Below are 16047 nucleotides of genomic sequence, written 5' to 3' on the forward strand. Positions count from 1 at the left end.
GGATGCGATAAACAACAGTAAATGGTTATGAAATTGTTTAAGCCCAGGTTTGCAAAGTAATCCCATTGATTTGGGAGTGGAGAAACCTGGTTCCAAGTTACCAATTTAGTCATTGGTGGTCATACCTCTATTAATGAGCTTACTTCCAGTAACTTCTGTGAGAAATTAAAGATGCATATTTGCACAGAGAATCAAGAGGTTAATGCTAACCGTAAGTGTTTTTACCTCTTCCAACATGAAAGACTGAATGGTGATACTGTAATTGTGGTCAGGATATGGGTTTGGGCCACTGCCTTGTGGTAAAATACTGTCTGTTATGTTTTTCCAACCTATCCTCCACGTTCCTCCTGGTCTCTTTGTCTTAAGGTTTGTTTGTGCGTTTACATTTTGGCTTTGGCATTATGTGCAGACCATCAGATGTCCAAAACTGAGCTTGGCGATCTTATTTGTATGTTCCCGCAGGAGGACAGGGAGAAGAGGCCTGTCCAGGTGTTGGGACTTCAATGTGCAGAAAAGAAAAGCAATGCAGACTGCTACATTGGGACTGTCCATTTCCTCTTTCACTCATTTTTTGTGTGACATATAGATGCGCTGACTCACTACATACTAAATAACATGAATAAATGTTATTTATAAATATGTGTTCACAGACATTGACAAACACCCTGAAGGAGCAACTGTGTGAGTTTGCAAAGAGAGCTTTCACAAACATGTACACCGCAAAGGAAATACACCTCAAACTCTCAGTGTTCATTGTTATAGTAATGCATATGCTAATTCAAAAACCTGGTGATAAATCCAACATTATCACACAACTAGTTTCTACACCATAGTAAAAATCAGGAGTACTAACAGGAGTACTCTTCTCCATAAAATGAGAATTGGTAGAGTAGATTTGCATTGATTAGCATTTACTTAGAGACTCAGCAGTATCTCATTGAAGTATAAATGTGCACAGGTAATTCATCAAACACCTCAAGATTGTATGTTTTGTTTTTCCAGATTTAAGCATATTTTTTTTAGCATAGAAATGTGGAAGGATGTACATAAAAGCCGACCCTTTTTGAGTATATCAAACCAAATGGCCACTGTAGAATGAATCTTGTCCATTCTACTGATTCTAATTTTAAGGTCTTCCACGGCATACTCCCATTATCAGGGTAGAAGCACTTAAAATTATATAACCAAAGAGTTATAATCACAACAGAGCTCTTCATGAGGATCCTCTTTTAACATTGTGAGTTCATCCTTAGCTTTAAACATCTCACAACGTCCTGCAAGGAATTTCCGGGCTTTGCAAACATAACAAACCTTGACCGTGACTAAAGCTGACACATTCAAGATGTGACATGACCTGAACTCTTCTTAACATCTCTGACCAAAGTCAAACGCAACACAGGCCAGGAAAACATGGACTCCTTATAGCCATGAAAATGGTAAATGAGATAATGTAAAGTCTATGTAAGGAATAACACAGCTAGTCATTGTCACACAATAAATCCAGACAGAATGATCAGGATTGGTTGCCAAATATACAGTTTAGCCATTAAAGGTGCTGTATGTAGGATTGACTCCGAGTGGTTGAACTAGGTATTGCAGTCCAAATTCAACATATTGGAGAGGGGTTTTTTCACCCGGCCCCTCCTCCGCAGACTTGACACACACACACAGTTTGCCAGATTGACGATACCAACAGGAACGAGCGCACTTGATGATGAATGAAAAGAAATACGCTGTGTTTTCCGCCAACTGGCAACCTGGGGTGCCGAAATACGATTGGGTAAACTGGCAGTGGGCGGGTTTCACAAACCAAAAAAACTTACATACAGCACCTTTAAGAATGCTGCGACTGACCAATCAAAATCAAGAAATGACACAAGTGATGGTGGTGCCAGGAAAAGAGGATTTACGAAGAGCAGGAAAAATGAAAAGAGAATAAAAATTGAGACAAATGGTGGTTCTCCAGTCTAATGTTATCAATTTGTTACTGTTATGTACATCCAAAGCACCGCTATAGTAATAGTTTCTTTCAGCGAATGAAAACTGTATGCTCTAAAATTGTGCAATATGTTCTTTGAAAAACAATAGTACTAACAGATACTGCTATCAGATCCTGCTACCTTCTCCATATCTGGTTCTTAAAGGTATAGTTCACCCAAAAATGAAAATTCTGTCATCATTTACTCAACCTCAAAACTTGTATGACGTCTTTCTTTTGTGGGAAATAAAATGAGTTATTCATAACAGAATGTCCAAGATGCTCTTTTTTTTATAAAGTGAAATTTTTTAAGGAATAACTGTCTTCTTCGTCCTAAATTTTAGTTTGCTCCTCACACAAAGCTATTATATGGCTTCAGAAGACTTTAGTTATTGTGCAAATAATATGGACTACTTGTATGGTTCTTTTTGGAGCTTTACAGCATCATTTTATGGAAGAAAGCAGCTCAGAGATAGAAAGTCATACCGTTTGGAACAACATGAGAGTGAGTACATGACACCTACATTTGAATTTTCTGCTGAACTATGCTTTAACAATGCTCTTTTAAAAAGGAGAACAGTTATTCATACAATACCTTTCAAAGGTTTGGAGTCAGTAAGATTTTTTTTTTTAAGAACTTAATTTATTCATCAAGGATGCATTAAATTAATCAAAAGTGACAGTACAGTTCTATAATGTTTAAAAACATAATTTTTCAAATAAATGCTGTTCTTTTGAACTTTTTAATCATTATAGAATCCTGTATAATGTATCATGGTATCCACAAAAATATTAAGCAGCACAACTGTTTTCAACACTGATAATAAGTAATAAGTGATATTTCTTGAGTGCCAAGAAATCATTCAGCATATTAGATGATTTCTGAAGGATCATGTGACACTGATGACTGGAGTAATGACTGCTGAAAATTCAGCTTTGCCATCACAGGAATAAATTACATTTGAAAAGAAATTAAATTAGAAAATATTTTAAATAGTAATAATATTACACAATATTACTGTTTTACTTTATATTTGATTCAATGAAAGCAGCCTTGGTGAGCAAGAGACTTCTTTCAAAGACTTTTGAACGGTAATGTATATTTAGTGAATTAAAAGAAGACATATCTTTTCTTAGAACAGAAAGGACAATACTAAAATAAATGTACAGATGTACAGAGTGAGCTGGGCTATGAGTGACTTTTATATAATATTATATATTTTATATTATATTCTCTGTCTCCCTCTAGTGATACCGACATGCAGTTTACACACAATTATAATCAGCTTGATTCATAACAGAGGATGTGCACTGTTTATCAACATATGAGTAACTACTTACCAGCATTTCCTTAGCACCCGTGGCATTGATGACCTTACGGATGACCTCAGGTGGACAAGGAGACCCGGCAGTAATACCTGACAGACACAAAACAGAGAATCTTAACAGAATACTGATGAAAGTGTTTGCTCAGAAAAACTTGTAATATTAATGTAATCTATCTCAACTTCCATTTAGCAATAAATTTTACAAAAGACTGATTGACTTACCACCCTCAACTGATGAAAAATCAATCTGGGCCAGGTCAGGCTGACTAAGCATGTCAATAAACATTGTAGGGGTGCCGTACATAAATGTACACCTGGGTAAACAGTGAATTTTGTGCCAATTGGATTAAATAAATACAGCTCAGATGTTTTTCCAGTTATGCATGATGTACACTACATGACCTTTGATCCTTACATAAATTCTACACGACTGTCCTCTTTATATGTCCCTGTGTCTTTTATTTACAACAACTTAAATTCAATATGGCTGAGGAAAGCGGCACCAAGTACCTCTGAAAGATTTAGCAATATCTTCTATTGCAAAGAACAGATGTGCAACTCTTTCACAATTCATCGATTCTTGTTTTGAAGTCTAAAATATTTATCTAATAATTAATGCATCTGAGGGTTAATGAAAATAAATGAATTAAAATTATTAATGACAACATACTTCTCTTTCTCTATAGCCACCAGGTTGGCATGTCCATCATACCCGGTGGATGGGAAAATCACTGTGGTGCCATACACAGCCATGACCATACCACCACCCACTGAGCCAAAACAGTGATACAATGGCACCGGCAAGCAGATTCGCACATTTTTCTGTAAGAAGAATAAGGTCAAATATCACACATACTGCATCTACTGTAAAGGGAAAAGTATGGAGATTTATTTAAAGGTGACATATCATGAAAATCGGACTTTTCCAGGTTTTAAGTGCTATAATCAGGTCCCCGGTGCATCTACCAACCAAGGAAATGTGAAAAAGATTAACCCAGTAACTTTGTTTTGGTAAGCCTTTTTCTGCAAGCGTCTAAAAAAACGAGCACGTCTGATTTCGCTCCCTTGGTGACGTGGCAAAGGGATCTCATTATAATATTACCACCCCTTAATCTGTAAGTTTTCTGTGCCAAATACACTCCTTCAGGGTTCGTATAAGTTTCGGAAAGTTTTTTTCCCTTTATGATGTCATAAAGGGCGGGATTTCATTGTATGGGCACTTCTCCCGGAAGAGCGCGCACACAGCAACCAGAACGCGAGAAAGAGCAGCCCTTCAACGTGCTTCATTCGTTAATTCATTAGCCATAGTAATTTAAAGGTGACATATCATGAAAATCTGACTTTTCCAGGTTTTAAGTGCTATGAGATTTATTTCCCAGCTGTTTACCTTCACAGACATAACCCACTGTTTTTGTAACTCGTGTGTGTTTTTAAACTTGTGTGTGAATGAAAACTTAGTTTAGTACTCACATGCTGTGACAGCCGCTTTCTATCCATGTGCTTCGGATGTGTGCTCTCAGAAAACCGTATATAAGTTATATATAAAACCGTATATGGTTAAAACGCATGATTTCAGCATGATAAACATGATAATCAGAACCAAAACAGATGTTTTTATCAGGTACAGCTGTAATGGCAGCTCTATTCTGGAAAAGGGGGTGGGGAGCAGCAGCTCATTTGCATTTAAAAAGAAAGGCACGAAAAACAGCGCGTTTCTGCTTCCACTCAAAATAGGCATTTTTAAAATGATATAAATAAATTATCTTTGCGGTATTTTGAGCTGAAACTTCACAGACACATTCTGGGGACACCAGAGACTTATATTACATATTGTAAAAAGGGGCATAATATGTCTCCTTTAAACAAAAGATTTTTTGTAAAATCAGTATACTAAACAATAAACTGGAGGAACAGACATCATCTAAAGATCAGTTTTCAGACACAGATCCTGGACCAAAGAACATTTTAAAGAAACAAACACTTATTTCAATTGTACCCACCTTCCAGCTGTAGCCTATACGTGCGCCGATGAAGTAAGCATTGTTCACAATGTTGTGATGAGACAGAGTGGCTCCTTTGGGCTTTCCAGTTGTTCCCTAAGAATCATAAAGACCAAAACTAAATGATACCTTTATAGTGTAGCATTTACTGTAGATCAAGTTCACTAGGCTGTGTTCAAGACTTAAAGCTATAGAGTGTCATTTTTTTATGTAAAAAAAAAAATCTTGGCTAATTTCTCTAAATTGTAAATGCTGAGGCTCAAAACATTGCTCTGCTTGTCCCAACCACCCTAACACAGCAACATTAGGTCAACCAATGGTGTGAGTTTAGGGACTCATTTATACTGACCAGTGGAATATGGAGTCTATGAAAACTTGTTTCCGGCATGAAATAAAAAAAAATTAAAAGGTAACTGCAAAGTCTGCATTGTGAGATATACACTAGCAAAAAAGTCAGCTTGTTTTTGCCACGCAATAAAAAAAATAAAAAAATAAAGGTGATTCTTTTTTATATATTTCATAGCTTGTAATTCTTGTAATTTTTTTTCTCAAAATTGCAAGAAATAGTCATAATTGTGAGATAAAAAGTCGCAATTCGCTTTTTTATTCCATAGTAGAAATAAGCTTCCATAGAGTGAGTGTTTGAGGTGAGCTGTTTGAAAATAATCATTATTTTTGCTATTCCGTCTGGTGATGCAAAAAGGGTGGAAATTACACACTTCAGCTTTAACAGATATGACTTTTGCACAGTAGTGTATATACAAATACACAAATTTAAAAATAAGCAGAGTACCGAAGTAAACTGAATGTTTATGGGATCATCACAACTGAGTTTCTTCTGCAGGTCTTGTAGTTGTTGATAGTGTTGGCTGCTTCCTGCTTGCATCACATCTTTCAAATGTAAAGCTCCAGGCTGCTGACTGTCAGTTACGATCACAGTGTGCAGGTCTGGTAGTCTGAAAATAAAATAACAACTCAGTCACCCTCTGGACCACAATATTGATTATGTATCATTTCTTTTTATTACATCACCCGTACCTTGAACTCTTGATTCCTCCAGGAGAGGCTGTCTCCATCTCCGGACAAAGCTGCCTTAACATGTCACAGTACCTTTGGGTCTTGAATTGTGTTGGACAAACGACTGCATTGCACTGTACCTAAAAGAAGCATTAAACCATTAATCACTCATAAAGGTTGCACATATTTAGTTCAAACTACACCGGATGTGAGCAGTGTGACGCAATGCAACTAAAGCCAATAAAACGTATTATAAACAGTAATTGTGTCTACACTGGATGTGGTGTGACATGAGCGACAAATCTCCGACAGTAAACTGATGCCTCGTACTATTCATGATGTACTGACACAAAGGACAAATTATTTGCAACAGGTGCTTTGTCGCGTCCAGTGTAGACATCCTCTAGCTGTTGGCAACAGTTCAAAGAGAGAGTGGGCTGGATGTAAGGGGTCCAGAGTGATTTTCTTAGCCCTTTTTATCACTCTGGAGGTGTAAAGATTTTGGAGGTTGGGCAGGGGGAATCAATAATCTTCTTATCAGTCCTGACTGTCTGTTGTAGTCTCTTGATGTCTGATTTGGTAGCTGAACCAAACCAGACAGTTATGGATGAACACAGGACGGACTCAGTGATAGCTGAGTAGAACTGTTTCAGCAGCTCCTGGGGCAGGTTGAATTTCCACAGTTGGCGAAGGAAGTACAGCCTCTGCTGGGCCTTTTTAGCAATGGTGTCTATGTGAGTGTCCCATTTCAAGTCCTGAGAGATGGTGGTGCCCGGGAATCTGAATGACTCTACTGCAGCCACAGTGCTGTCCATGATGGTGAGTGGGGGGATTGCAAAGGGGTTTCTCCGGAAGTCCACGATCATCTCCACTGTTTTGAGCGTGTTGAGCTCCAGGTTGTTATGACTGCACCAGACAGCCAGCTCTTTAACCCCGTCTGTAAGCAGACTCATCTCCATTGTGTATGAGGCAACTGTGGATGATGCAGGGCAACATGGGACTGTTGCCCTGCATCATCTGTGGATGATGCAGGGCAACAGTCCCATGTTGACTGCATCATCCACAGATCTTTTTGCTCTGTACGCAAACTGAAGAGGATCCAGCAAAGGTCCAGTGATGTCTTTCAGATAGGCCAACACCAGTCTCTCAAACGAGTTCATGACCACAGACGTGAGAGTCCAGTGATTTTGGTTTTTTTGGAGACCGCAATGAGAGTAATCTCACAATTACGAATTAACAGTTAAACAGGTTTTCATATAAAACAAACACTGTTTTAGTAAAAATAAACCCCAAACAGTCCTGTTTGGACATTCGGCTGTTTGTTGTTCTTTACTGCATGTATAAGCATTAACTTACCTTTCTGAGTGCAAATTCTACCTCTTGCAATTGATAAGCCGGGTTCACTGAAACCTGTAAAATCACAGCAAACTTGAACAGGTTAGAGATCAGCTGTTGATAAATACTCAGATAAACCAAATGTCACAAAAGTCAAAAGCACTCACCAAAATGATCCCTGTCTTAGCTGTGGCAAACTGCATAAGTATCCACTCATAGATGTTCGGTCCCCACATCCCTAAGCGATCGCCCCTCTTCAGTCCGACAGCCAGCAGACCTGCGGCAGTCTGTTCCACCTGAAATCAAAATACTCCCACATTTTTACACAAAAAATTTTTACACCACAATTTTTAGTCAATACAGCAAATGTTCATTAAATGAGGAATAGATACATCATTTAATATTAATTAATCACAAAGTAGAAACGAGAATCATGGAATCAAGTTCATAGATAACCTAAGGCACATGGCATGAGTTAAACGTAATGTGACAGGCTGTCACGACCGCACAAGTTGCACCCCCCTAAGGACAGCCCTGCTTTCAAGAATATAAATAGTCATTCTGGTTTAAAACATTTTTGTGGTGTACTGTAAAGTAATATGCTAATATGTTCTTGTGGACTCAAAAAAGTAAATAAATACAGTGCACTATAAAAAAATTCTGATGCTAAAGCGCTTTAGTTATTATAGTGTTAGGGGAGGGGCCATGCTCAGTGGCTCCAGTGTATCATCGAGGCATGATTTCAGCCCCGCCCAAAAAATCCTGAACACAGAAATGGTGCAAAACTGTTTAACGGTCCAACTCCACAATTCAGTACTACATAGTTCATATTCTTTGTAACGTTAATAATGTGTTTAGAAACAATTCTCTGAATTGCCTTTACACGGACTTTAAGATAGGTCATGAATGGCCACAAATAACGTTTGACCATTTCATGGTATCATGTCAGAGATTGATCCATTGGTTTTCATTCTGCTTCATACACATAACAGAACACCCTCTACACAAACAAATAGAGAAAAATGGGTATGTATTGCTATTTTAACACTATGTTTCTGCCAGTACTGCATTTCACATGGAATTTACGGTTAAAGCTTATTTAGGTCTGATTAATAAAGTGCTGCTTAGGAATGTGAGGATTTGTTTTGTAATTATTTTAGGATTTGGCCAAGATCTCTCATTCCACACATTTTTGGCATGTGGTTTTCCTTTCACCCACGAGGGGTATAAAAGGGAAGCACTGTGGTAAGTATCTCTAGTCTTACAGGATTTACTTCTCTAATCAGGCCTCTGTAGAAAAAACAGATGCAAAACCACTCACGTCTTGGTAGAACTGAGCAAAAGTCTTGCGCATTCCATTCTGCATAAAAACCAAAGCCTCACGGTCAGGGTGGCGCTCCACTGAGCGTTGAAGACACTGGTCCACAGTACTAGAGAGCAGCGAATGGGAGGATATGCCGTGAACATAACTGGTAGTCAGGGTTGGGATGCTGGGTGGGTTATCCACATGAACGGCACTGAAAAAAAGAAGGAGCAAAAAGAAGAGTTTGAGTGTATAAGAGATGCAGAGACACGTTTGGATAAAAACAAATACATTTTTTTTCATCCTTGTATGTAAGTATTGAAGTGAGTTCTGTGAACTGCAACAACCATCAGTTTCATAAAGGAAGTAGTCTTTTTGTTTGGGTCTTGTGAAGTTCACACTGAAGGGAGAGCAGAAGATTAAAAAACATCCTGATAACACTGATGTTTATGATAGGAAAAGGTGACGTAAGGGATATCAGCTGCACTATTTCTCACTTTAGAAACCAAAGAAGACTGGTCTTTTTTGATGCTCAACATGACAGTTGATTTGTGATTTGAAGGTAACACGGCAGCACAGTTGAAATTAGCACACAGATAAAGTTAATTTCTTCTGCTGCTACATATAAAATAAACTCAAAAACGCATGGAAAGAAGTATATTATGCTCACCATTTCACATTATCTTACAGAAACCATTCTGATTTGGTGCTCAGAAAACAGTGTTGAAAACAGTCATGCTGCTTAATATTTTCGTGGAAACCGTGATAGGCCTACATTTTTCCAGGATTCTTTGATGAATAGAAAGTTCAAAAGAACAGCAATTATGTGAAATAGAAATATTTTTGTAACAATATAAATGTCTTTACTTTCACTTTTGATGCATCAGTGTTTAATAAAAGGAAAAACAAAACCTGCCCCGAACTTTTGAACAGTAGTGTCTACCCAGTTCAGCTCATGGAGCCTCTACTAATTGGCTAACGAGTGTTTGATAGGGAAGGCATTCAAAATATGCAGTGCTGGAAGATCAACTTGCTGAACCAGACTGGCCCAAAGCTGGGAGACTATCTTAAATTAGCTAACCATTTTGTGTGTGTGTACCTGGTCCCCACAAGTATAGTAATACCAGTAAATTTTGATCTTGTGGGGACATTTTTTTTGGTCCCCATGAGGAAAACAGCTAATAAATCATACAGAATGAGGTTATTTGAAAATCTAAAAATGCAGAAAGTTTTGTGTGAGGGGTAGGTTTTAAGGGGTAGGAAAGAGCAGCAGAATCTTTCATTGCACTCACTAGAGAAAGTATTTTGACGAATATCTCCCATACCAATTTCTTTTTAGTGTCAGTTAAAGGGTTAATGAAAACATTACATAACTACAACAGCAACTGATATACAATTCATCGCAAGTTGTTTTCGAGTTTCCAAGAATATGGAGACACAATTCCAAAAACAAAGCTAAAAATGTTTGACAACTTCCGCCAAATAAATCATAAAAGATGCACTCATGTTTTTTTTAACGATTTCTTACCAACTCTGTTGAGAAGCAATGGAAGGAGTCCAGGGTCTCTGCAGAAAATTCAGTGTTTTGCAGAAGCTTGCGGTCGTTCGTAGATTAGTCAGAAGAATCTTAGAAGACATCTTTCACCTTTACAATAAAAGTCAACTGTGAAGAATCTTAGTTTCGATTATTTGATTAAGAAACTCGGTGCTATTGCAAACAAACACACGTAACGTTACCCAGACACGATCTGGCGCGCTCATATGTGAGATAAACGCACACAACATTAAAATAATCAACCCTGAATTATTAATTAATTGCGATGGTAAATCAAAAAATGCTCGACTTCTAAGCAACACAAAGATCGCACCACCGTGATCCCAAAGTTAATCGTTGACAGTGTTGCCAGATTGGAAATGTCCAAGTATCGTACCAGAAGCTCAAAATTATCGTATTTGGAAGAAAATTATCGTACACGAGTAAAAACGTACAGAATACAGCTATTTATCTACTAGACTAGAACAACAACGTTTTGACACAACCTTCAAATCACCACAATAAATAAATAACTATGCTAGGGCCCTATGAAATACGTTTTATTTTTTCCCAAATTCCTTTTTTTTTTTCTTTTTTTTTCAAAATTTTAATTTTTGGGGATTCTGTTTTTTTTGTTGTTTTTTTTTTCATTTAAATTTTTCTGGACTCCTTTTTAAATGCTTAGATTACATTTTATTAATCAAAACACGTCTGATTAAATAATGAAACGTATACAATTCAACATCAAATCTATTAAAAAGTTTAACAAAAATTACATGTTTAGGGTCTTATGAAATGTTCTATTTTTTTCACCTTGTTTATTGTTAACAAATTCTGTGTTTTAATATGTCTAATTATTTGAATGTATAAAAACTACTTTTATTCATAATTATGAAATGTTTTTTTTTTCTTTAGAAATTCTGCATTGTGTATTTTAATTTTCTGGTTATCGAATGAAGGCATAAAACATTAATTTAATTTATCTTTTAATTCATGAAAATTAAACACATTTTATTTTTTGGCAAACAAAGGGGATTTACAATTAAAATTAAAACATGGAAGAAATATTGTGATTATTCCTTAATAATTTTAGTAGTAGTAGTTGTACATACATTCTACTGAACAATAGTAATACATTTCTGGCAGAAACTATATATTTTTGACTCTCAGAGCAGTTCTGGGGATGTTGTTCATGTATTTATCCCAGCAAGCAATAGCCGTCATTTCAACGTCTCGGTTAAGTATAGACCCGATATAGTCCGGCTATGTGTAACCCAGTTCTAGCCCAAATAACCTTGAATTTGGTTTCATGTTGTTTTTTGGCAAAATAACTTGTGAGATGTATGATATTCCATCATGTAAGCAAAGTCAACAGCGTTTACAGGGTGTTTGGTTTATTTCTTTGACCTTTTCAATAGGTAGCCTGAGCGTAGCCACGATTTAGCTTGTAGTCCGAGCGGCTATCTGTAGCCCACTTATAGTCAAACCTGATTCACTGTAGTTTTTGGCCAGGCAGCGCATGAGATGGTTGATATCCCATCATGTTCGCAGTGTCAATAATATCTACAAAGATATAAGTGTCATTTCATGACATAATTTTCTGGTTATCGAATGAAGGCATAAAACATTAATTTAATTTATCTTTTAATTCATGAAAATTAAACACATTTTATTTTTTGGCAAACAAAGGGGATTTACAATTAAAATTAAAACATGGAAGAAATATTGTGATTATTCCTTAATAATTTTAGTAGTAGTAGTTGTACATACATTCTACTGAACAATAGTAATACATTTCTGGCAGAAACTATATATTTTTGACTCTCAGAGCAGTTCTGGGGATGTTGTTCATGTATTTATGTCCTATTTAGTGAGAAGGCAGATGCTGAAATCATGCAAGCGTCATGCGCACTTCAGTATGTGTGTAGTAAACAAAACCGCATGACATTCATTCAGACCATAGACTATGATTCAGACAGACACAGAACATGCAGGATTTATATTTAAATAGCATTTTTGCAGCTTAATATTTACAGATACTAGTCCATATCATAGGCGTACCTTCCCAGCAAGCAATAGCCGTCATTTCAACGTCTCGGTTAAGTATAGACCCGATATAGTCCGGCTATGTGATTTTTTTCATTATTGATCGTACATCCAGGTCAAAATTATCGTACAAATACGATAATTATCGTACGTCTGGCAACACTGATCGTTGAACCAACAACACCCCAAGTTGCAAGACAAGCAGCTGAGAGGACACAAAAAACATACGTTTACATGCATAGCAACATTCTGTTGCCAACTCTCGCAAGACAAATAAGCAACCGCTGCTTCAAAAACAATGCAGAATAGGATTGGAAAGATGGAAAAGGAGAAAAACACAAGAGCTTCAAAGGGGAGCTGTAACATAGCCACATATTTATAGCCTACTAAAATATAGGCTATTCGAACCATATTTACTCTTAGTATTAGTATAGGACTACTTGTTTTTTATTACAGGCCGTGATAATTAATACATTACAAAAACATTGTAAAAATCAAAAAATAGGCTAAAAGAAAGTAATCCCACTCCTTTACGTCTACTTCTGTCATCGCTTGGATTACAGCGTCACGGCACGCACCTTCTTTTTGAACGTGATTTTCTCCAATGAGGGGGAGGAGGGGGCGGAACAGTTGGCAAATTAAACTGCAGCACTTATATTATTGCACTGGTTGGCTATTAACTGTGAGCAGACAGCGTGTCAACAAATGCATTGGAGAATACGGCGAACATAAATAAAGAAACGAAGTTGCTTGTCAGATTTCCCTAACAACCATATTTTTTTAAATAAGCCCAAAAAACCGCAACCCGCGATCTGGGACATTATTTAGGGAATTTAGGAGACCCTACATGCCACTACGTGTCTGGATGTCCCGTACAGAGCACATTTAGGACTTTTTAGGAATATCAAATGTTTGGAGGTTTGATCCTAAGCACACCTTCTCCTTGGTCTTTAAAAATGACTGATACTGACAGAATGATCAAATTTAGCACTCTTGGGGAAATATGATAATATTTTGTAATTATCACTTAAATCTGACTAATTTTCAAATTGTTTGTCGTAAAAAAAAAAAAAAATCTCAGAAAAAGGTTATGGGGTTGCAAATCGGAATATGACTTTTGTTATGTAACAGGGCATAATTTTCATACATGTCTTCTGTAGAGGACACCGGGGCTGCATTCAGCCCCGACAAAAACGGTGCAAAACGTTCTTTAAACGGAAACGGTGGTGCGTTGAACACCCTGTTCTGATGAAGCAAGAGTTGCAACTATGGCAGCTGAGAAGGCCATTCTTTGTGTTCTTTTTGAAGAATTTTCGGAGCCTGATGAAATCGGTATAAATACGTGTTTAATACTGCAAAATACGCTCGATGGTACAGTCACTGCCCTTGCCGTCCAGAATAAAAGAGAACATCCCAATCAAATGAAGGGATTTGTGGAAACTGTGATTCCTAATTATTGTGATCCAACATTTCCCTCGCATTTCAGGATGAAAAGACAAAATTTCAGGTGAAGGATAATCCACTTCTTACCTCCAAGATGACCTTATTATTTTTATTGTGAGTATTAGGCTTATCATTATTGCTGATCACTGTTGTTGTGCTATGATATTGTAATATTTACCATTATATAATCAGAGCAGTATAGAAAAGTTTATGAAAGTGACACTCCATAATACAGTAGAAAAATATATAAATATGTATAGTATTTTTATGTTACATTAATCAGTATTTAGCACACCTTCCTAAGGAAAGGATATGGACCAGAAGACATTGCAATTACTAAATGATATTTAGACAGACTTAAAGAAGTTCCAGATCTATACTTGTGCCCTTATTATTTCAGTTATTTTGCCTTTAATGTAAATAAACATGTGCAAACAATATACTTGCTCTTGTGAATTTATTTGGATGTTAATTACATTGTGCGAGCTGTCTCTTTAATAAACGCCTGGTTTATATACATGTTGCTGCTGATTGGGCTGACATGTTTGACACACCCACCAACCAAGAGAAAACGCATCTCAAACCCTGTTGCACACCGTTTCCAGGAAACATGTTGTTCAAAACGGAAACCGTAGCAAAACGGCGCACACCAGTTTGAGCTTGAACTTGCCCCAGGACAAAAGGCATGTTAATCAGGCATTTTGGGGAAACACAACAAATCAAAGAATTATAGATCAATATTCCTATGATAGTCTTATGAAAATGTTGCCAAGTTATTATATAACTTCTTTTTTCATTATGGTTTGCCCCAAGAACACATTAATATGCTAATTAGATTCAATGTATTGATATTTGAATAAAATGGGAATACCAATTTATGGACATTTTATGGACATATTGCATAAAGTAAAATATAAAATCATTCTGTTATATCTTTAATAACATAGTTGAGAATCATCTTTGTACAACGTTTTGGTTAAAAATAGCCTGAGACCTAAAAACCTAAAAAAAATTAATTAAAAAAAATAAAACATTGTTTTTGCCTATCCATGCCTTTTCATGTTTATTTTTTAAAATAACTTCAAAACTGGCGTCCTCTACAAAGGACATTGAATAAAATATGAATAAAATATATTTTTTCAAAAATGTTTTTTCTCTATTTGTTTCTTATGCTCCAATCAATGTAATGTACGGTGGCCGAGAAGTGCAAAGCAAATCACAATTCTGAAAACAAAATAACAAATTACAAACGCAAATGCATGTCTAAAAAACAAAACAACAATTCAGAAAGCACAACAACAATTCAGAAAACATTATAACAAGTCAGAAAACACAATGACAAATTCGAAAACAAAATAACAAGTCAGAACACACAACGACAAATCAGACAAACCGGAAGAGGTAGGTATAGTTTGAGACAGCGCCATTGGTTTGGGATTACTCACCGCTGACTGGACGAGACATCTGTCAATCAACGTATACAGGGAAGAACCAGCCGAAGAACAGCAGAGTCGTGGTAGAAAGTTCGGAGATGGTATTAAAGTAGCTCAGTTTAAATGTATTGTATGAATTGCCCTTACTCTGGAATAAAAAATACGGGGTGTCTATTTACATTTAGTTAAAAGTGGCTGTATATCATCAGCTCCAGTGGTGCAGATGGATAAGTGCGTATTGGTGGTGTTTTGATGTGATCGACCAGGGGTTCGATTCTGCCTTTTGCCGAACTTTTTTTCCCTCCCTTTTCAAATCTCGTATTAGCAATGGATTCTATTTACACTAAGTGAAAATAGCAGTATTTTTAGCAATATGCTATTTACACTAAGTGCAAATACCTATTTACACTATGTTAAAATAGCAGGATTTCTACTATCAAGTATACTACTTGTTGCAAATAGTGGCAATTATCTGCACTTCAGTATTGTAGTACATTATAAAACAGTATGCAATAATAACGTATTGAGTGTAAATTATAATTTTAATTTTAATTATTAAATGGATGCCACCTTATTGGTACAATAAAGCCCTCCCTACACCTACCCTAAACCTACCCGATACTTTATTTT

The 16047-nt window shown here is 36.6% G+C and overlaps 2 protein-coding genes across 2 annotated transcripts in view; one reads left to right on the top strand and one right to left on the bottom strand.

The window, feature by feature from the left end:
- The window catches only part of LOC107727306 (chondroadherin-like), a 25144-nt gene extending 24185 nt beyond the window's left edge, over positions 1–959 (top strand). Inside the window, exon 6 of the mRNA XM_016537139.1 lies at positions 463–959. The gene's annotated coding sequence lies outside the window, so the exon portion shown is untranslated. The remainder of the gene's footprint in view (positions 1–462) is intronic.
- The window catches only part of LOC107727305 (acyl-CoA synthetase family member 2, mitochondrial-like), a 20636-nt gene extending 9907 nt beyond the window's left edge, over positions 1–10729 (bottom strand). Inside the window, exons 1-11 of the mRNA XM_016537138.1 lie at positions 10699–10729; positions 10490–10624; positions 8980–9175; positions 7826–7954; positions 7680–7733; positions 6345–6463; positions 6100–6262; positions 5307–5402; positions 3977–4128; positions 3529–3620; positions 3320–3396 (exon numbers count right to left, since the gene is read on the bottom strand). Coding sequence (XP_016392624.1) covers positions 3320–3396; positions 3529–3620; positions 3977–4128; positions 5307–5402; positions 6100–6262; positions 6345–6463; positions 7680–7733; positions 7826–7954; positions 8980–9175; positions 10490–10599 — 1188 coding nt within the window. The 5' untranslated portion in view covers positions 10600–10624; positions 10699–10729. The remainder of the gene's footprint in view (positions 1–3319; positions 3397–3528; positions 3621–3976; positions 4129–5306; positions 5403–6099; positions 6263–6344; positions 6464–7679; positions 7734–7825; positions 7955–8979; positions 9176–10489; positions 10625–10698) is intronic.
- Between the last annotated feature and the right edge of the window lie 5318 nt (positions 10730–16047).

The sequence above is a fragment of the Sinocyclocheilus rhinocerous genome, unplaced genomic scaffold, assembly GCF_001515625.1.
Source record: "Sinocyclocheilus rhinocerous isolate Xijiao unplaced genomic scaffold, SAMN03320098_v1.1 scaffold186, whole genome shotgun sequence".
In the NCBI taxonomy this organism is placed as follows: Eukaryota; Metazoa; Chordata; class Actinopteri; order Cypriniformes; family Cyprinidae; genus Sinocyclocheilus; species Sinocyclocheilus rhinocerous.